The 23700-nt window shown below is 38.2% G+C and overlaps 2 protein-coding genes across 2 annotated transcripts in view; both read left to right on the top strand.

Moving 5' to 3' along the window:
• The window catches only part of LOC306998007 (NLR family CARD domain-containing protein 3-like), a 48315-nt gene extending 44433 nt beyond the window's left edge, over window positions 1-3882 (top strand). The window contains 1 exon segment of the mRNA XM_079611711.1: window positions 972-3882. Within this exon segment, the coding sequence (XP_079467837.1) occupies window positions 972-1146 (175 nt within the window). The 3' untranslated portion in view covers window positions 1147-3882.
• LOC306998325 (ribonuclease inhibitor-like) lies at window positions 2880-23358 on the top strand (the record flags this gene model as incomplete). Its single annotated transcript, XM_079612290.1, has 6 exons — window positions 2880-2950; window positions 19336-19509; window positions 19908-20081; window positions 21369-21542; window positions 22057-22218; window positions 23007-23358. 6 exons carry the CDS (start codon window positions 2880-2882, stop codon window positions 23077-23079), a joined length of 828 nt encoding a protein of 275 aa, XP_079468416.1. The 3' UTR covers window positions 23080-23358.
• Window positions 23359-23700: the final 342 nt, after the last annotated feature.

Below are 23700 nucleotides of genomic sequence, written 5' to 3'. Positions count from 1 at the left end.
AAATAAAATAAAATCAAAATTCTAGATAATCTTTTAGTGAAATAGTTTTCTGAATACAATAGTTTTGCATCAATCCCAGATTCACTGCATCTCTACAGCAGGTCTATGAGTCTCCAGATGTTCACAAACATGCAGTTTCACAGCCAGTGTTCTCTGTGCTGACGTTTCTCACTTCTCCTGTTTTAAAGCCAGAATTAATTTCTCTTAATTTCACACTCTGTATTCATACTGAAAACCATGATCTAGTGAGCTTTTGCCCTTCTGCTCTGTGAGACGTTTCTGTTCTTATGCAAGTAAGTAAATTATATATATATAAAGCACATTTAAATATAGCAGAGCTATCCAAAGTGCTGAACATAGTAATGAAAAATAAATAAATAAAAGCACAGAAACGTAAAACCAAACAAAACAAACAGTGAAACAAGGATATTAAGTATCAAAACGCCAGGGAATAGAGATACGTTTTAAGTTTTGATTTAAAAATGTAAATGGAAGGTATTCCATAGACGGGGGCGGCAACTGAGAAAGCTCTGTCTCCCTTAGTTTTTAAACGGGAGCGGGGGATAGATAATAGAGCCTGGTCTGCAGATCTTAATCTGGAAGATGACAGAAGAGTAAGAACATCTGTCAGATAAAATGGAGCTTGATCATTAAGAGCTTTAAAAACAAACAACACGATTTTAAACTGAATTCTAAAATGAATCGGGAGCCGATGAAGGGACGCTAAAATTGGGGTGACATGATCATATTTCTTTGTTCCCGGTCAGCAGCCTTGCAGCTGCATTTTGTACCAACTGGAGGCGACCAAGTGATGAGTTTGCTTTAGGACTGAGTGTCGCTCTAGTTTCCTTCAAATTTATGTTTATTTGTGTATTTAAATGTTCAAATAAAAATAAAAATACATATATCGTATCAATCTTTTTTGTAGTGCAACAGACATTGAGTTGAGAACTGAATTGACTCTTCTGCAGGTTTGTGAGTCCTGCTGCAGAGGAAGCCTGTCAGTATGTGGATAGAGTTGTGGGTATAAACCCGTTACTCCAGAGAAAGCTGACTCTGAGTAAACATGAACTAGGAGACACACGAGTGAATCAGATCGCTGCTCTACTGCAGGATAAACACTGTCGACTCAACACACTGACGTGAGTATTGCTCATTTATTTATAATATTACTTTACTTTTAGTTGTAATGTTAGCTGATGATCATATTTCCTCACTTGTTTGAGTCAGAGCAGTTTTTCCTCAGCGTCACAAAGAGCCACAACAATTTAAAGTAATAAAATTAAACAGCAAATTAAAAACACAATTAAAACGTGATATCAAGCTTTAAATATTTGGTTAAGACAGACAGTTTGATCATGGGTCAATATTTATTTCAGTAACTGTAAAGGCAGAACAATGTTTTTGTAACATCAGAATCAGAAATGCTCATAACTGCTTTCAATCAATGTTTGTATTTCACAAAATTTTAAATGTCAAATTTTGGTGCAGTATATAATGTAACTTGTAATAATTTAACAAGTGCATTTTAAAAGTCTGTGATCAGTGTCTGCCTGTAATAAGATCCACTGAAGGCAAGTTGACTGAACGCTAGTGATGAGCGCTTTAGAAACACGCTTCATGAAGCTACGAAACCTTTACAAATCTTTGGTTTCAAATCAGTGGGTCGGAGTGTGTATCAAACTGGCAAAGTCACATGATTTCAGTTATCGAGGCTTTGTTACGTTATAACTGTTTCAACACATTTCAAAATGTCAATGGTTCACCGCTGAGGGGGTGATGATCTCTGTGAACCCATGAATCATGCAGATTTACTGAGATTAAACAAGTGTTTGTGAAATATTGTAAATATTAAAGTTATAGCTTATTTAGAGAAATCCGCAGAATGGCTTAGTGCAGGCGCTAACGGCTCCAAATATGTATCTCGTAATTTACCCCACTAATAATTAGGGCTGGGCAAAAAAATAGATTTTTCGATTAATCGATTTTTAAAATGTGGTCGATTCAAAATCGATTCTCAAAGGCCAAAAATCGATTTTTTTTTTTCCCATATTTATTTATACCTATCATCAAAAGCCAGTATTACTTTTTCTACAGTGTTCTAGGCTTGCAGCCCCCATGTTACAGCTAATGCTGTGAGATTTTATGTTAGTTTTCTCTTAAACATAAAATAACCTGATCCTGATTGATCAAGGCATGCGACTGTTCTGACTTGTCTAATTTTTAGCATACATTTTTCATCTTGCATCAAAATCCTGTCTATTCATTGTATGCATTTGAAGTTGGGTTTTAATGTACCCAAGAGTAACTAAAATAAAAAAAAGAGTTTAATGTACAGGTTTGTGGCTCTATTTCTTTTTATTAATTAACCACTCGTAAACTTATGTTCACCGTTTAAAAATAAATAAATATAGGATTTGTTTTAAATCTATATTAATTGAGTCGAATCTGGAATCGAAATTGAATCGAAATCGAATCGAATCAGAACATCTGAATCGATACCCAGCCCTACTAATAATGTCCATAATATTACCAAACTTCTATATTAGTGCAAATAGGTTCCATACTCACAAACTTTCCAATGTACATCATAAGTTTATTAAAATAACACCTGCCTGATGGGTTATGCTACTGCTAGACCGGACGTTGACGTCACTTCGGTGAGTTGAGAAAAGTCAGTAAAAGTCCCTTGCAAAACTCACCAGTGTCATCACACTTCATCCTTAGGCTTTGTTTTCTGCCAGGACTTTTACTGACTTCAGAACAGTGAATCATTTTGCCACGAAATTGGTTTAATTGATTTGAAGCTTTGAAAAGCTTTGTTTGTATTCAAATAAACGTGAACAAAACTAAAAAAAACAAAGACTTGACTGAGAAACATGAAGGTCACCAACAGCAGTCACAGGGAACAAAGCCAGACAGAAGACAATGGCAACATGAAGGCAGGGCCGTACGCAGGACTTTATAAAGACTGAGGTCCCAAAATTGCTGTTGCTGTGGGGGTTCGGGGGACATTTTTTATTTTCCTGATCTACACATGTGCAATTTAAGGTGTTTGAAGGACAAAAAATGGATATCATTAGCTTTAAAAGCATGTCAGTGGGCAGAAGCATACATTATTAGTCAAGCAGAAAACAGATTCTTAAAGGGCACCTATTATGGAATTTTGAAATGTACCTTTCATGTAGTGTGTAACATAGATCTAAGTGAACAAAAACATCCTGCAAAGTTTGAAATATGAAAGTGCACCGTATATAAAGTTATTGTCTTTCAAAAGTGAGAGTCGACTCTGAGTCATTTGTATGAATCGTTTGAAGACCGAAGCTTTTTCTCTGACTAGATGACGTCAACTTGTCAAGTTATTTGAATACGATACGCCCACTTATTGCCTCCAAGGCCAGCAGGGAAATATCATGGCGACGAGACGCTGTGTTCTGAAGTTCTCAAAAGCAAACTTTTTTCATCTGCCCAAGGAGGAGCATTTGAAGACTAAGTGGCTACAATTCACTATACCACAGAAGTATACAGATGGTACTCAACCAGAATGCCTATTACCGCCGCGACAGGCACCGCGGCAAAACTACCGCGGTAAAAATAATCCAGTCGCATTTCAAAGTCATTCGCGAAATGACCGCCAGGTGGCGCAGAGGGACATTGTGCAAAACAGCAGCTATTGCCGTATTTTGAAATGTAAGCGGGGTTAATGTCAATTGACAGATGAAATAGGCTACTGTAGAACATTGTTTAGGACAGAAAAATAGAATCATAATTTAAAAATAGAGACGAGAACAATAGGCTATAGCCTTTATTTCATATTGAAGCCTATAGGCTATAGACGTCGGTGGGCGACATAAGCTTATTGCCCGTTGGGAGCAGCGTGATAAAATAATAATAATAACAAAAATAACGAACAAAAATAAATTAGGTGCAAAGAAGCTGATTATTTGTTTACTACTCTATTGAGGAATAAGACGAATGATGAGCGCTTCTCTGGAACAGATTGGATAAACCGGGCATTTCTAAATAAGTAAATTCATGGCCGAGTGGTAGAACTTGCGTATCGATCATTTGGATGACACAGGTTCGAATCCCGAACAAACATAGACTATTGGACATTTTATTTTAGACTATTAGTGCATGTCATAGCCTGTTATTAATGCAGACAATCAAACAAACAAAACATTTTTTTATACATTGCCTTTTTTTTTGGGTTCCTATAAAGAGTTTGTAAAACATGTTTTTTTAAGCAAGGTGCGATTTGCCAGGGGGACGGGGATTTCCTTCTAGTCTAAACATCCCTGCTTCTGCTGAATTATTTGAATCCTCCCTCCACAGTAATCAATGCTATAAATAACTTCACCAATAGACCATTTAAAATATGTAAAGATATGCAACAGGCACGTTTAAACGACAAACAATAAAATCAGAACCAGTTTCAGTTCATGGTTCCAGTGCCTTAATGCATGCACGGATTTCAAAATGTCACAAAGCATTTTGAGATTATTTTGAATGAAATATTGAAGTTTTTAATTAAGTATGTTGGCACACCACGCCGAGTGGTGCTATCCATTGTTCTAAAGTCGGGTTTTATTCTGGAATGTTGAATTAGTGTTCGGCAGACGCGGCTGCGCGTTCATTTGGATTTATTTTTCTCATAACAGACAGCTAAAATAACTTAGGCCCTTTAGGCTACTCCGTAGTTTTTTAGTCATACAGATCAGAGTAGAGTAGCCTACATCGTTCAAAACTGTAAACTTTTATTCATATTCAAACTTTTATTCAAAAGTGTATCTGTCGTCTCTGGGAACTGCGCGTCACAAAAATGAACCGAAAGCCACTTTCCTCCGCTCAGTCACGATTAGAAATTGGCTATGTCTAAAGCCTTTAAATGTTTAAATATTTAATAAATGTTATCTGATTAGGTAATCCATGAAACCGAGAGGTGCAGAGGATCTACTCAAACTATTATGTGAGCGCTTCCCAATGATGAACGGACAAGGGTGAAAATCTCGCTATAATTAAATGTAGTCTCTAGGCTAAATCACCCTGAATTAAATTGTAAAAATAGATCAGATAATTTATTTGTCGAAATGTTGCGATATTGTTTCATTTAAGTTCATAATTATTATATAAATGTTATTTAGTTTAGCAGCAGCAAGCACTGTGGTTCGAGATTTATATATAAAAAAATAATAATAGCTAATTCACAAATCGCGCACCCTGGTTGTAATCCAAAGATCCCCGTGGAATTTAACATTGAGTTGAACATTGAATTCATGACAACAAATGAACATGCGTTTGTATTTAGGTTTGCTTGGAAAAAGCTGGCCCAAACCGAGGTAGTGTTTTATTTCTTCAATTATTGAAATAATAAAATGTTTATTAATAAACTTTTATGACAGAAATATTAGCCTACATAGCCTAAATAATTTAATTATTTCATTATCAACACTTTACTAGCCTAATGCTAATGTCTAGTGTGAATTCCGACTTCTCTTTGTTTTAAGTCGGTCTCAGACTCAGATCGCCTGTGGGGGGTTGGGGGTTCAGGAGGTGTTAATGTTCTGTTCATATGCAGAGTGAGCCTGATGACCAGGCAAAATAGGCTACTTTTAAAGATAAATCTCTCGATGTGTCCAAATGTAGGCCCTTAAATTATAAATATTGTAGTTTTATGTATTGTATTTAAAGAGGTTTCACACACACTTTCAGTTGAAGTGTTCAATCCATTTGTTTCAACTGGTTTTGTAGAATTTTAACACGTTTGAGTAGTGTGTGTGTCAACAATCTGGCATTAGGCTATCTAAACATGAACTATCGACGAAACGCGTTCTTGCCAACTAAACGAATGCAAGTGAGCAGCAGATACAGAGCGCTTTTATTCGCGATCCACCTCGTTTTATTGTACGGTGAATTCAACCAGGCATTCTGTTTGAAGCAAGACTCAATCATTTGTTAAAACATTTTTTTTCGTGATTTGTATGGATGACACACAGCGACATCAGTAGCCTATTATCAGCTGTATAATGGGGTTTTACCCTGAAATCTTGTTTAATGTCGAGAGAGACCCCGGCGCGCGCAGTGCAGGGAGACTAAATAAACTAAAATAAAAGAGATCCAGCGCGAGAGAAGCAAAGGAAATCTTAATTTATGTAGCTTTGAACTATTTTCGTTTTGTAGACTAGCCTACTGTTTTAATTGTTTATTTAGCTGCAATTTCTTTGGCAATACAGATTTAAAATGTCGCAAGAATAAGATTCTGTTTCTTACTTAATAAACTCTAACTCGATGCAACCCTGTTTTAAATAAATAAACTGCCCCCGACACTTTATTTAAACCTTGAAATGTCCAGGATCTGTTTTTAAAAATTTCTTCCTTTGCTATGGCGGGAATCAATTGTCAGTCATCTCAATTTCGTGGATGATTCACAAAACAATAATTTAGCAGATTAAAGATAGCTTCATCATTTTCATTTTCTGACGCGATCGGCTGATAATCTTCCTTCATCAGTTTTGTCGTCTGTGCAGCGGCTCTACTGGAATCTAGCAAATTTGTAATGTGCCATTGATAATTAAACAAAACGCTTGACTTCAATAAACAGTTAGGCCTACCTAAGCATCAAGAATGGTAAAACATTTAACGGTGTCAGCAAAAGCTAGTGAGATTCGATCTCGCATTGCTTGAAACTCCGTGATGCTCGTACTGTTGCGTTATCCACTGCGCTATCATCGGTCCGCTGAAGTCCTTGCTCTTGCAAAGCCTTCATTGATGTAGTCTAATATTTTTCTATTGCAATGTTTTGTTGAAATGTTTTCATTATTTATTAAATGTATTAGGCCTACATTTAATTTCAGTCTTGTGATTATATGAATTCATTTAACTACATGTTTAACTTGAATTGATCTGTTTTACCACATTTCAAACACTCTCAATGAGCCGCGGCGCGGCGGCAGATTACGCAATAGAGAGAATAAACTGACACTTTTCAAAGTCTGCGATTGTAGCGCCACTTAGCGGTCAAAGGCAGCAAATACACCCCCGCAATTTTACCGCCGCGGGAACGGCGGCGGTAAAAGTCTCATTCTGGTTGAGTACCATCTGTAGTCCGAGCCTTTGTTCGCGTCATTTTGAAGACGATTGCTTTTTAAATGCAATATCAAACTTGGATTCGCGAGCCGCTGATATTGAAGGAAGGTTCAGTTCCAAGTGTATTTGCATCAGCTTCCTCCTCCGTATCACAACCTGTAAGTGTTATTAATAATTGTTGCTTTTATATTTTATGTAGCATGCTTAATAATTATTTTGTTTGTTGTGTAAGCACCGTTTAGCTTCTAGGTCTTCAATGGCAATTGTATTGAGATATGTGAAGTGTTTGTCGTTGTTTTCGGAGTTGTCTATAGAATAGAATAATACCTCGTAGTAACGTAACTGCATTTTTTGTTTTGTAAAAACGTTATGTTTATGCATCGGGCTAACGCAAACAAAGACTGATTGTGCTTTTACAATATGAACTCTGGGCTATGCTCGCTAACATAACATTAAATTCTTTATCTTATTTTTCGTTTTTTACTACAAACTATAAAGCAGTGGACTATAATCATTATTATAATACAATTTAATTGATAAAAGCATCATTGCACTCCGTGTTAAAAATAAGTATTATCTCTGAAAACACTGCTGGGTCATCTGACCAATCAACGCAGATTAGCGTCGCGCAAAGGAGGGGTTTGAAAAACGAGTCGTTGAACGATTCATTTGGGAGTCGGTGAGCAAATCAGGTACAAATAAATGCATATTATACGAAAACAAAAGTGTTTTTTGTCATTGCATGCATGTAGAACTGTTGTTGGGGACTCCCACAACAACATTAGGAACATTTTAAATGTCATAATAGGTGCCCTTTAAACCTGAGAATCAGATTAATACTCATAATAATAATTCGTTACATTTATATAGCGCTTTTTTTAGGTTAAATGTTGCAATGAATGATCCACACTACACAATTTAATGCATAGTTGTTATGCTTATTGTGGACAAAACACAATCACTTATTCCAAACAGGAATGAGAAATGATTCAATGATTATTTTGCAAAGATGTTACATTTCAATCAAATGCAATCCTTCTGTGTCCAGAGGCATATGAGCAATATGTGTGAGCATCAAAGATCAGTTTCAGCAACTTGTTTCTTTCCTGAATTAATCAATGTTTTTGGACTAATCGGTTCAATTAATGGTTCAGTTGCTCACTCATAAAGACAGTCACGTGTCGCCCCCTTCTGGCTTAATGATGCAAGTTACACAGACAAGTGGAGTAATACAGTGGACAGTCCCAGTGCTGATACTGGTGAAGTATTCAAACACATTCGAGGTATACAAATATATATTTATGCAATAATACTGTTATGGAAATATATTTAATAGGTGCTTGTGCTGTTAAACTGAGTTTATAGTTTCCGCTGTAATAGCGAAGAACATAATATCTGTGTTAAATATGAATCCATTGTAATAATGATAATCTCACCGTGGGCACAGTATGCAATACCTGCTCTTCCTCTCTCATCTTCATCACATTCTCTCTTTCTTCTTCTCTCAGTCTCCTTATCTTCACCTGTGTATCTTCCCTTCCCAAAGCTGAGCTTTGATTGATAGTCTTTGCAAACTGATTATTTCTGTCTGTTGGTCATAACTTCTATCGTAAAACAGCGGTTTAGTTTCGCTGCTTACATCATATCTCACACTTTATGGCCGTTAACTGAAGCGGGTCGTGAAGCGGCGCTGGAATTCGCGCTCGACTCGCAGCTTCTGTGAACATAAAGCTCGTCTACTTTGACTTGATTGGTCATCTAAAACATGGTGACATTGACATTGAGTGTTGTTAGTCCGCTGAAGCAGCTCAGATGAGGACTTTATCGCGGTGATGTGCAATATCATTACAGCACCAAAAGTAGAGTTAATATTAGCCAATTATTTCACAACCTTCATTATATAGACCATATACTGTATAGCCCCTTTCCAGCGCTGCGCTCGTTGTCTTTTGACTTCCGGTCTGCATTTCACAGCGATCTTCAGGCCTGATAGAGAGCCTAAGTCCCTCCCCTTCCGGTCGACCACCATGGGACCTTATTTCGGAAAAATATTGTATGGTAGTCAATGGCGAGAGACAACAAATATTTTGATCTCGTTTGAATTGTGCCCTGAATTACACATATGATGTTTGTCAATTTAAAAGATACATTTTAAAGTCAAGAAAGTCGCAGTTTGATGTAAAACTGTTGAGGTATAAGACTGTGAAAATACGTAATTACAAAGACTACAAACCCAGAAGGCGCACATGCGACGTCATACCTTTTCTCTCAATGAATGAAGCTAACTTTACTGAAGCTAACGTCTGTCATTTTTTCTATAGTCTTACATTATAATCCTAACGTTACGCCGTCATGCCTGACTCGTGTTTTGAGCCAGAATACACACATACGAGCAACGGATCTTGTGACGTAGGCTACATAGTGCGAGACGAGAGATGTAGTTCATCGAGCGATTTTCACATACAACTAAACGTTACTCTTCTGTTTTATGACAAACTGCGACTTTCTTGACTTTCATATTTACCTTTTAAATTGACAAACATCATATGTGTAGTTCAGGGGACAGTTCAGACGGAATAAAAAGATAAGTTATCTCTCGCCATTGACTTCCATACATATTTTTTCCGAAATAAGGTCCCATGAGCCGGAAGCGGAGGGGCGGGACTTAGGCTCTCTCGCTCCGGCGTCACGCCGGATTTCCGGCGTACAGACGTGTCTGCAAAAAAAATTAAAATAAATCAGGTTCGCGTGATCTGACAATTCACACACACGCGCGCTCAACTCTTCACACACACACACGCGCGATCAACTCTTCACACACACGCGCGATCAACTCTTCACACACACGCGCGCTCAACCCTTCACACACACACACGCGCTCAACTCTTCACACACGCGCGCTCAACTCTTCACACACACACGCGCGCTCAACTCCTCACACACACACGCGCGCTCAACTCTTCACACACACACGCGCGCTCAACTCTTCACACACACACACGCGCGCTCAACCCTTCACACACACACGCGCTCAACCCTTCACACACACACGCGCTCAACTCTTCACACACACACGCGCGCTCAACTCTTCACACACACACGCGCGCTCAACTCTTCACACACACACGCGCGCTCAACTCTTCACACACACACGCGCGCTCAACTCTTCACACACACGCGCGCTCAACTCTTCACACACACGCGCGCTCAACCCTTCACACACACACGCGCTCAACTCTTCACACACACACGCGCGCTCAACTCTTCACACACACACACGCGCGCTCAACCCTTCACACACACACGCGCTCAACCCTTCACACACACACGCGCTCAACTCTTCACACACACGCGCGCTCAACATACAGCAGCGTTACAAGTGTGCCACAAAATCAACCAATCGGAAAATTAAAGGTCAATTGTGATTGGCTGTTGGTCTCCAATCACCACGCAGCACAAAGACGAAAAAGGAATTTTATGGATAGATGTCTTCTCTAGTATGGAATGCCAAAGCTGACTTAATTAAAAATAAATACATACATAAATAAATATACGAAGAAATGTAAAAAAGCAAAAATACATAAATAAATACAAATAAATATACACAGAAATGTAAAAAAAAAGTACAAATAAATGAGTATTTATACTTTTATTTCCTTATTTATGTATAATTGTATTTTTCCACACATTTTTTTATTTATACATTTATTTATTTCCACTTTTATTTATTTCCACATTTATTTATGTATATATGTTTTTATGTCTACATTTATTTATTTTCACAGTAAGGCGTATGGCTTTTATCAGTAAAATGAAATTAACAAAAGTCATTAAGTCATTAAAAGTCAAAATCTTAATACAGAGGAGAATGTTTTTACACTGCAATTACAATTGCATAATGAGCGCGCGTGTGTGTGAAGAGTTGAGCGCGCGTGTGTGTGAAGAGTTGAGCGCGCGTGTGTGTGTGAAGAGTTGAGCGCGCGTGTGTGTGTGTGAAGAGTTGAGCGCGCACAGAATTAAGAGGTTGAGAGAGAGAGAGAGAGGTTGAGAGAGAGAGAGAGAGAGAGAGAGAGAGAGGGGTTGAGAGAGAGAGAGGGACTTGACAGGAGCGCAGAGAATAAGTTTGAGAGAGAGCTCCTGAGTAAACTGCGTGCGAGGGTTATTATTGCACGTTAATATGGATAATAGCAAATACATTCATTGAGCACGGAATCGTTTTTTCTTTGCTCAAACGATGTTTTTGTGAGCAAATTGTTAATTTCTGTTCAAAATATAATGCAATGTGCTTGCAAAATATAGTTCTCTGTGCTCAAAACTTACAATTACTCGCTCACATATAACGCCATACGCGAGCTGACAAGAGAAAACCGTGCAGTGGATTAAGCGCGCAGCGGAACAGACGCGCGAGAGGGTCGAGCTCATCCCACAGACATCACAACGAGCCATGTAGATTATTATTAACGTTAACTGACGAGAGAGAGAGAGAGAGAGAGAGAGAGAGAGAGAGAGAGAGAGAGAGAGAGAGAGAGAGAGAGAGAGAGAGAGAACCGGCGCGCACAATTCTGTTAAATGCTCTTGATTGCCGACACTCAGCGCGTGTTATTTTCGTTTTGTAGACTAGCCTACTGTTTTAATTGTTTATTTAGCTGCAATTTCTTTGGCAATACAGATTTAAAATGTCGCAAGAATAAGATTCTGTTTCTTACTTAATAAACTCTAACTCGATGCAACCCTGTTTTAAATAAATAAACTGCCCCCGACACTTTATTTAAACCTTGAAATGTCCAGGATCTGTTTTTAAAAATTTCTTCCTTTGCTATGGCGGGAATCAATTGTCAGTCATCTCAATTTCGTGGATGATTCACAAAACAATAATTTAGCAGATTAAAGATAGCTTCATCATTTTCATTTTCTGACGCGATCGGCTGATAATCTTCCTTCATCAGTTTTGTCGTCTGTGCAGCGGCTCTACTGGAATCTAGCAAATTTGTAATGTGCCATTGATAATTAAACAAAACGCTTGACTTCAATAAACAGTTAGGCCTACCTAAGCATCAAGAATGGTAAAACATTTAACGGTGTCAGCAAAAGCTAGTGAGATTCGATCTCGCATTGCTTGAAACTCCGTGATGCTCGTACTGTTGCGTTATCCACTGCGCTATCATCGGTCCGCTGAAGTCCTTGCTCTTGCAAAGCCTTCATTGATGTAGTCTAATATTTTTCTATTGCAATGTTTTGTTGAAATGTTTTCATTATTTATTAAATGTATTAGGCCTACATTTAATTTCAGTCTTGTGATTATATGAATTCATTTAACTACATGTTTAACTTGAATTGATCTGTTTTACCACATTTCAAACACTCTCAATGAGCCGCGGCGCGGCGGCAGATTACGCAATAGAGAGAATAAACTGACACTTTTCAAAGTCTGCGATTGTAGCGCCACTTAGCGGTCAAAGGCAGCAAATACACCCCCGCAATTTTACCGCCGCGGGAACGGCGGCGGTAAAAGTCTCATTCTGGTTGAGTACCATCTGTAGTCCGAGCCTTTGTTCGCGTCATTTTGAAGACGATTGCTTTTTAAATGCAATATCAAACTTGGATTCGCGAGCCGCTGATATTGAAGGAAGGTTCAGTTCCAAGTGTATTTGCATCAGCTTCCTCCTCCGTATCACAACCTGTAAGTGTTATTAATAATTGTTGCTTTTATATTTTATGTAGCATGCTTAATAATTATTTTGTTTGTTGTGTAAGCACCGTTTAGCTTCTAGGTCTTCAATGACAATTGTATTGAGATATGTGAAGTGTTTGTCGTTGTTTTCGGAGTTGTCTATAGAATAGAATAATACCTCGTAGTAACGTAACTGCATTTTTTGTTTTGTAAAAACGTTATGTTTATGCATCGGGCTAACGCAAACAAAGACTGATTGTGCTTTTACAATATGAACTCTGGGCTATGCTCGCTAACATAACATTAAATTCTTTATCTTATTTTTCGTTTTTTACTACAAACTATAAAGCAGTGGACTATAATCATTATTATAATACAATTTAATTGATAAAAGCATCATTGCACTCCGTGTTAAAAATAAGTATTATCTCTGAAAACACTGCTGGGTCATCTGACCAATCAACGCAGATTAGCGTCGCGCAAAGGAGGGGTTTGAAAAACGAGTCGTTGAACGATTCATTTGGGAGTCGGTGAGCAAATCAGGTACAAATAAATGCATATTATACGAAAACAAAAGTGTTTTTTGTCATTGCATGCATGTAGAACTGTTGTTGGGGACTCCCACAACAACATTAGGAACATTTTAAATGTCATAATAGGTGCCCTTTAAACCTGAGAATCAGATTAATACTCATAATAATAATTCGTTACATTTATATAGCGCTTTTTTTAGGTTAAATGTTGCAATGAATGATCCACACTACACAATTTAATGCATAGTTGTTATGCTTATTGTGGACAAAACACAATCACTTATTCCAAACAGGAATGAGAAATGATTCAATGATTATTTTGCAAAGATGTTACATTTCAATCAAATGCAATCCTTCTGTGTCCAGAGGCATATGAGCAATATGTGTGAGCATCAAAGATCAGTTTCAGCAACTTGTTTCTTTCCTGAATTAATCAATGTTTTTGGACTAATCGGTTCAATTAATGGTTCAGTTGCTCACTCATAAAGACAGTCACGTGTCGCCCCCTTCTGGCTTAATGATGCAAGTTACACAGACAAGTGGAGTAATACAGTGGACAGTCCCAGTGCTGATACTGGTGAAGTATTCAAACACATTCGAGGTATACAAATATATATTTATGCAATAATACTGTTATGGAAATATATTTAATAGGTGCTTGTGCTGTTAAACTGAGTTTATAGTTTCCGCTGTAATAGCGAAGAACATAATATCTGTGTTAAATATGAATCCATTGTAATAATGATAATCTCACCGTGGGCACAGTATGCAATACCTGCTCTTCCTCTCTCATCTTCATCACATTCTCTCTTTCTTCTTCTCTCAGTCTCCTTATCTTCACCTGTGTATCTTCCCTTCCCAAAGCTGAGCTTTGATTGATAGTCTTTGCAAACTGATTATTTCTGTCTGTTGGTCATAACTTCTATCGTAAAACAGCGGTTTAGTTTCGCTGCTTACATCATATCTCACACTTTATGGCCGTTAACTGAAGCGGGTCGTGAAGCGGCGCTGGAATTCGCGCTCGACTCGCAGCTTCTGTGAACATAAAGCTCGTCTACTTTGACTTGATTGGTCATCTAAAACATGGTGACATTGACATTGAGTGTTGTTAGTCCGCTGAAGCAGCTCAGATGAGGACTTTATCGCGGTGATGTGCAATATCATTACAGCACCAAAAGTAGAGTTAATATTAGCCAATTATTTCACAACCTTCATTATATAGACCATATACTGTATAGCCCCTTTCCAGCGCTGCGCTCGTTGTCTTTTGACTTCCGGTCTGCATTTCACAGCGATCTTCAGGCCTGATAGAGAGCCTAAGTCCCTCCCCTTCCGGTCGACCACCATGGGACCTTATTTCGGAAAAATATTGTATGGTAGTCAATGGCGAGAGACAACAAATATTTTGATCTCGTTTGAATTGTGCCCTGAATTACACATATGATGTTTGTCAATTTAAAAGATACATTTTAAAGTCAAGAAAGTCGCAGTTTGATGTAAAACTGTTGAGGTATAAGACTGTGAAAATACGTAATTACAAAGACTACAAACCCAGAAGGCGCACATGCGACGTCATACCTTTTCTCTCAATGAATGAAGCTAACTTTACTGAAGCTAACGTCTGTCATTTTTTCTATAGTCTTACATTATAATCCTAACGTTACGCCGTCATGCCTGACTCGTGTTTTGAGCCAGAATACACACATACGAGCAACGGATCTTGTGACGTAGGCTACATAGTGCGAGACGAGAGATGTAGTTCATCGAGCGATTTTCACATACAACTAAACGTTACTCTTCTGTTTTATGACAAACTGCGACTTTCTTGACTTTCATATTTACCTTTTAAATTGACAAACATCATATGTGTAGTTCAGGGGACAGTTCAGACGGAATAAAAAGATAAGTTATCTCTCGCCATTGACTTCCATACATATTTTTTCCGAAATAAGGTCCCATGAGCCGGAAGCGGAGGGGCGGGACTTAGGCTCTCTCGCTCCGGCGTCACGCCGGATTTCCGGCGTACAGACGTGTCTGCAAAAAAAATTAAAATAAATCAGGTTCGCGTGATCTGACAATTCACACACACGCGCGCTCAACTCTTCACACACACACACGCGCGATCAACTCTTCACACACACGCGCGATCAACTCTTCACACACACGCGCGCTCAACCCTTCACACACACACACGCGCTCAACTCTTCACACACGCGCGCTCAACTCTTCACACACACACGCGCGCTCAACTCCTCACACACACACGCGCGCTCAACTCTTCACACACACACGCGCGCTCAACTCTTCACACACACACACGCGCGCTCAACCCTTCACACACACACGCGCTCAACCCTTCACACACACACGCGCTCAACTCTTCACACACACACGCGCGCTCAACTCTTCACACACACACGCGCGCTCAACTCTTCACACACACACGCGCGCTCAACTCTTCACACACACACGCGCGCTCAACTCTTCACACACACGCGCGCTCAACTCTTCACACACACGCGCGCTCAACCCTTCACACACACACGCGCTCAACTCTTCACACACACACGCGCGCTCAACTCTTCACACACACACACGCGCGCTCAACCCTTCACACACACACGCGCTCAACCCTTCACACACACACGCGCTCAACTCTTCACACACACGCGCGCTCAACATACAGCAGCGTTACAAGTGTGCCACAAAATCAACCAATCGGAAAATTAAAGGTCAATTGTGATTGGCTGTTGGTCTCCAATCACCACGCAGCACAAAGACGAAAAAGGAATTTTATGGATAGATGTCTTCTCTAGTATGGAATGCCAAAGCTGACTTAATTAAAAATAAATACATACATAAATAAATATACGAAGAAATGTAAAAAAGCAAAAATACATAAATAAATACAAATAAATATACACAGAAATGTAAAAAAAAAGTACAAATAAATGAGTATTTATACTTTTATTTCCTTATTTATGTATAATTGTATTTTTCCACACATTTTTTTATTTATACATTTATTTATTTCCACTTTTATTTATTTCCACATTTATTTATGTATATATGTTTTTATGTCTACATTTATTTATTTTCACAGTAAGGCGTATGGCTTTTATCAGTAAAATGAAATTAACAAAAGTCATTAAGTCATTAAAAGTCAAAATCTTAATACAGAGGAGAATGTTTTTACACTGCAATTACAATTGCATAATGAGCGCGCGTGTGTGTGAAGAGTTGAGCGCGCGTGTGTGTGAAGAGTTGAGCGCGCGTGTGTGTGTGAAGAGTTGAGCGCGCGTGTGTGTGTGTGAAGAGTTGAGCGCGCACAGAATTAAGAGGTTGAGAGAGAGAGAGAGAGGTTGAGAGAGAGAGAGAGAGAGAGAGAGAGAGAGAGGGGTTGAGAGAGAGAGAGGGACTTGACAGGAGCGCAGAGAATAAGTTTGAGAGAGAGCTCCTGAGTAAACTGCGTGCGAGGGTTATTATTGCACGTTAATATGGATAATAGCAAATACATTCATTGAGCACGGAATCGTTTTTTCTTTGCTCAAACGATGTTTTTGTGAGCAAATTGTTAATTTCTGTTCAAAATATAATGCAATGTGCTTGCAAAATATAGTTCTCTGTGCTCAAAACTTACAATTACTCGCTCACATATAACGCCATACGCGAGCTGACAAGAGAAAACCGTGCAGTGGATTAAGCGCGCAGCGGAACAGACGCGCGAGAGGGTCGAGCTCATCCCACAGACATCACAACGAGCCATGTAGATTATTATTAACGTTAACTGACGAGAGAGAGAGAGAGAGAGAGAGAGAGAGAGAGAGAGAGAGAGAGAGAGAGAGAGAGAGAGAGAGAGAGAGAGAGAGAACCGGCGCGCACAATTCTGTTAAATGCTCTTGATTGCCGACACTCAGCGCGTGTTATATGGATGAAAACTAAATATGTAACTTAAGTAAAGTAAAAAATTACTGATTTATGTATTACCTGATTTATGTATAACGAGTGGTTCCCTACATTATTACTGGACGTTTGGTTCCATGAACGCAAACATCAAAAGCACGCGCCGCGCAAACCAGTGTCTCAGCGCTCAAATACTGAATTAAATTGTCTTTCACGTCTTGCACTTGCACGGACGAATTCACTCAAAATTATGTAAAAACGCCCGTCTTGGTGAGTATCCTAGTAAACAAAGTCGGTTATCTCAAGTGAACGTAGCCATGTTTAAATGGGGTCCGCTGTTTAATAAACCTGCTGCTGTGTTTTAATGTTAATAAACAAAGGTCAAATAAATTACTCGCTGCTCTTGACTAACTAGGCTACCCTTTCAACTTTACAAAAATATACATCTGTATATCATTTATACAGTAATAAATATGCAATTTTTTTCACATTTGATTACTTTATTAAAATGTCTGTAGGCTACCTGTTAGATCTACCCGAACAACTCTAAAAACACTGTTTAATTCATTTGTAGCCTGTCTTTGTTCTATTGTATTTATTTGAAATTCGATTATTTGTTCGTATTTTGTTGCTGACTGCTTACTTGTCTTTAATGATGTTTTTAATTCACATTAATTAGGCTGGTAGTTTTTGTTGTAGTATCAACATTGGATGAAATAATTGGTATTTCACTGGTGTCTAAATGTGTACCACTGACCCAATCCTCAGCACTGAGCCCTTCTGGAGCTGCTCTAAATATGTGCTGTGCTATTAAATGAAAGATAAAATATGATAGAGCAATAGAATGAAGAGTGAAAGTAACAGAAGCTCATACAATGCATTTTAGCAGGCTTAATTAAGATTGAAAATAACTGAAAGAAATATATATTTGATGAACAAATTAAGCCAACTGATATGATTTATATTATTTTGGTTTATCTACTAATACATTTAAAAATGACAAATGTAGTGAAAATGCAGGGATCGGTTACGGTATCGGCGAGAACCAAAAAGGAAAGTATCGGACTCGTTCTGCAAAAAGTGGTATCGGTGCATCCCTAATTAAAAATATTTGTAAAAAATTATTTTAATATCAAAATCATTTAAGGGACCATTTATCTAAATGTTCTCCCAGGGGAGCACACCCCTGGATCCCGCTTGACAATTATGTTGATCATATATCTCGGCTTAGGGGCCGCTTACCTCCCAGGGAAAAAAGTTCAGGCTCAGGATTTGTTTCTACTATCACCCCTGGATCTTGCGTATTTATGAATGAACGGCTCGTTTTAAAATCTTCCCGGTCTACTGACATTTGTTAAGACATCTGCTTAAAACATTACCATGCTCATGATAACTTTCATTAACTCTACAATAAGTGAATCCACTTCACCAGCTAATTACTCCTGGACAATACAAATTCAATAACCCAAATTCACCTTTCATATTTCACTTCCAAAATATTCAAACTGTTTAAAAATACAACCTATAATTTTCAACAGGCAATATTCGGTCCATTTTATTTCGCTTTACAAATTCGCTTCCACAAATTCAGTGGTTCAAATTCGACAGTAAATTCAACATTGACATCCAGGAACTGCAGGAAAAGCAGTAGATTACCGAGCATAATCTCCATCTGCTGTTAGTCGTCCTCACCAGCAGGGGGCGCAAGCGCGTGTTGTTGACGAAGACCAGAGCAACAGTTACAGCAAAACATTCATTCATAAAAACTGATTTATAGAAATGTGTGTATTTGTGAATATTATTAGGGCTGTTTTTATGTGTATTGCTCAGAAAAACACAAAACTAACCCATTTCCACTTATTTGGTCAAACTTATAAGTGCTTTTATTATTTTCAGTGATGTGCAGCCTGTACATATCTGTTCACATCTCAAAAAATTCATGACCCTTTAAAAATGATATGAAATGAATGTGTAAACGAACATAAAGTAGTATATTTAAATGAGCAGTGTGTAGTCTTTCTCTGTGTTACCTGCATCTGGATATCCCTGTTTATTTGTCAGCAAAAGTCTGCTGGGTGAAGCTAAACACGCTAGTTGATCATCATAAATCTGATTCATTTTCTTTTCTCTTTCTGTCTTCAGTCTGTATAGATGCAGTATTACAGAGAAACAGAGTCTCATCCTGACTTCAGCTTTGAACTCAAACCCGTCACACCTGAGAGAACTGGACCTGATCGGGAATAAACTAGGAGACTCTGGAGTGAAAAACCTCAGTGATCTACTGATGAACCCACAACTCAAGCTGGAGAAACTACAGTTAGTGTCATTATACTGTACAGCAATTACAGTGTGACTGAAGTTTATTTATCTGAAGACAGCAGGGCTTATGTTTCATTGTTTACAGCAGTGCACTTTCTGGGGTTTCCCTATTGCTCACATTTTATGTGTTTTTATCTAGATAGTAATGGTTTAATTTCCAGCATTTGATACAATGTACTGATTGTGTACATGCAGAAATCTGCCTTTTCAACAGAGAATAAAGAAGAGAGACGTCAAATAAATAGTTAAAATGGAAGAGAAGAAACCGTGTCTTCCAGCGCACAGAACTAGTGTGACTGGGTTTCAGAACAGACTATTGGACACTAAATGCTGCTGTAGCTCTTCAATAAGATGATCATCATAGATGTGAACTATTGTTATTTCTCTGTCTTCAGTCTGTATGGATGCAGAATTACAGAGAAACAGAGTCTCATCCTGACTTCAGCTCTGAGATCAAACCCGTCACACCTGAGAGATCTGAACCTGAGCTGGAATACACTAGGAGACTCAGGAGTGAAGCACTTATGTGCCGTACTGAAGGATCCACACTGTAAACTGGAGATATTGAGGTCAGTCACATTCACATACAAGAATCAAAATGCTTAAAATCACTTCAACAGTTTAAGGCGAGACACTACAGGTGAATAGGGTAAAATGTGTAACTAGCAGATATCACCATGAAACTTTCCCAGTTGATTGCCTACATTAAGATGAGAAAAAAATGTATTACAAGTTTTCTGTAATTTAATGTTTAAATATGCAAATTAGGCATTGTCTAATTAAATATGTGCTAATTTGCATATATTTAAAAAATAATTATCTGCATAAACTCATCAACTAACCATTCAGAAATGTCCTGTTGCTTCTACATGTTGTCACTTCTTCTTGAGTCTCTCCATCGTCTGACTCCGGGTTGAACATGAACTAAAAGTTTTAGAAATTTCCAGTGTGTGTGTGTGTGTGTGTGTGCGTGCGTGCGTGTGTGCGTGCGTGCGTGCGTGCGTGCGTGCGTGCGTGCGTGTGTGAGGTAAAAGGACACAAGCTGTTGAAGCTCCGCCCCCTGTGCAGCTCATTTGCATTAAAGGAACAGACGCTAAACTACGTATTTCTGCTCAACTTCAAAAAGTGACAACTTTAACATGCTATATAAAAATATCTGTGGGGTATTTGAGCTAAAACTTCACACACACACTCTGGGGACATCAGAGACTTATTTTACATCTTGTGAAAAGGGCATTATACCGCCCCTTTAAAGATTGCATCAGCCAATGAGATTGCGCATTTAGAGTTAAATCCCCCTTTTACTTTCACGATTGGTTGCTGATAAACAGGAAATGACCATATTTGGACCCGACAGCATTGTACAGGAGAGAGAGAGCTTTCTAACGGTGTGTGTGTGATGACAGGAGCAGACAGAGATCGCGGAGCAGCGGATGATTTATAACACCAACTTTTGTTGAATTTATGAGAAATCTACACACGCAAACAGACAAAGTGCAGTAAAATAAAGACATAAATGTGTATTTCTGACTTTTTTCCAGCACAAGTCTGAAAGAAGACATGTTATTGAAGACAAATATCCCAAAATCTCAAAATTGACCAGTGGAAAACCCGATGTTTTTGCCTGCCGTGTCTCTCCTTAAACTAAAACACTTTATTCTCAATATCTCTCAGTGAGTCTGAGTTCACATTATATTTCTGCACACATTTTCACCGTAGTATTTTGAGATCTGGTGAAATAAAGATGAAGATCTCTTCCTCTGTCTGCTTTATTTGCTGATGAAGATGATGTGACGTTACAGAATAAACAGTTTTCTTTTCTCCTGTCTTATTTTCTTCTCTCTCTGCTAATGTAGTTTAAGCTGGTGTGATATGACAGATGAAGGTTGTTCTGATGTGACTTCAGCTCTGAACTCAAACCCGTCACACCTGAGAGAACTGGACCTGAGCGGGAATAAACTAGGAGACTCTGGAGTGAAAAACCTCAGTGATCTACTGATGAACCCACAACTCAAGCTGGAGAAACTACAGTTAGTGTCATTATACTGTACAGCAATTACAGTGTGACTGAAGTTTATTTATCTGAAGACAGCAGGGCTTATGTTTCATTGTTTACAGCAGTGCACTTTCTGGAGTTTCCCTATTGCTCACATTTTATGTGTTTTTATCTAGATAGTAATGGTTTAATTTCCAGCATTTGATACAATGTACTGATTGTGTACATGCAGAAATCTGCCTTTTCAACAGAGAATAAAGAAGAGCGACGTCAAATAAATAGTTAAAATGAAAGAGAAGAAACCGTGTCTTCCAGCGCACAGAACTAGTGTGACTGGGTTTCAGAACAGACTATTGGACACTAAATGCTGCTGTAGCTCTTCAATAAGATGATCATCATAGATGTGAACTATTGTTATTCTTAAACTAAATCACTTTATTCTCAATATCTCACAGTGAGTCTGAGTTCACATTATATCTGTGTAAAATTCTTCACATTCATGATTTGTTTGTAAGATAATCTCTCTTCCTCTGTTTGTGTCTTTCTAGTCTATATCGCTGTGGCATCACAGATGTTTCTTCTCTAACTCAGTCTTTGACTGACTCAAAAGCACTGCAGTTTTTAAAAGAGCTTGATCTGAGTCTCAATAAGATAGGAGACTCAAAGCAGCGGCTCAGAGACGAGCTACGAGACTCAAACTGTGTCCTGAGGTGAGGAAACATCACTCTGAGATATTAAAGACATCTTCATTTTCCTCTGATATGTGAACAGACCTTTCAAACATTCGTGAAAGGAAATTATCATTAAGCTTTATTGCAACAAAGGGTTTGTGTGAGAACACAATGTGAAGTTATTGAACTGTCGAACACACAGGAGGAAAGAGAACAGAAGCTCACGGTCACAGCTTTACACATCAACACCTGCTTTATGAACTGTGTCAGTAGAAGTGAATCATTTCAGTGTGAAAACAGACTTGGTCAGATTGTAGGAAAGCGCTGCACTCCTGCTAAACTCAGTGCAGGTCCAGCTTCAGCTCACAGGAGAAATGTCTCTGTCTCCAGTGTGTTTTTACTGGGACGAGCCACACGTCACACTCCTCTACACTTACTTTACTCTCAGTGATTTACTAAGAGCCGACAGACATGTTTAAACTAGAGGACAAGCGGCTTTAACTAAAGGTGTGTGTTTAACTCAAAGTAACATTAGTATTTGCTCCCTGTGGTTTATTCCATACGCCGTACACTCATTAGTTTCTCCTTTACAGAGACTCAATAGGAGTCGCACCGACACACACACACAAACATTATTCAGGTTTTAAATCTATTACGGTATATTTAAAACACAAATATCTATGCAAGATCATGTAAAGTTGGTAATTAATCTGATTACAGGAATTCAATGTAACTTATTTGTGCTCAAAAATATTAGAAATATAGCGACTAATTTGCACTTTGTTCCTCTGAACAATGATTGTTTTCTCTTCTGTTCCACTTTACAGAGATGAAGATCAATCACCAAACATCCCTGATGAAGATCGATCACCAAACTCTGATAGATGTGTTATATCATAGTGAGAAATCATCATGAGGAGCAGAAACCATCAGGAGATCCACAGAAGAGTCTCACTGCTGTCTATGAGGAGAATAACTGTGTGATTAATGTGTAAATGTGATTCATATACAGGAGGAAGAGACTCAGACTTCACAGTTAAATAATGCAGCATGTGTGTTAGTATTCGTTTTAGAAATGTGATATTCAATGATTAATGTTGGTTTAGTATGTATAATAATTATTTCTAATATAAATAATATGTGTGTGAAATTCAAGTTTTGAAATTGGGAATATATTGTTGATTCTGATTTGTATATTTTGTTGTACATGTATTATATATATATATATATAATATTGTTCTTGTAAAATCTGTTTTGAAATACATTTTTGACTCTGATTTGTTACACTTTAGTGCATTGTTTATATATATATATTATTATTTTTACATATTATGTTGGGTTTATTTTTTTATTTTCTTTCCTCTATATTTATCTAACAATTTCTTCTCTCTTGTGACTACTCTACATTGCGTAATCAGGTGATTGTCACATGACTAACTAATCATTGTTTAGAAGAGTGTGTTGTACATCGGCTTCGGCTGGATGTACGGGATCGGGGAGAGTTGCGAGTGCTGGCGAGGA

The sequence above is a fragment of the Phoxinus phoxinus genome, assembly GCF_949152265.1.
Source record: "Phoxinus phoxinus genome assembly, chromosome: 5".
Lineage (NCBI taxonomy): Eukaryota > Metazoa > Chordata > Actinopteri > Cypriniformes > Leuciscidae > Phoxinus > Phoxinus phoxinus.
This window is presented reverse-complemented; position numbering and strand designations above follow the sequence as displayed.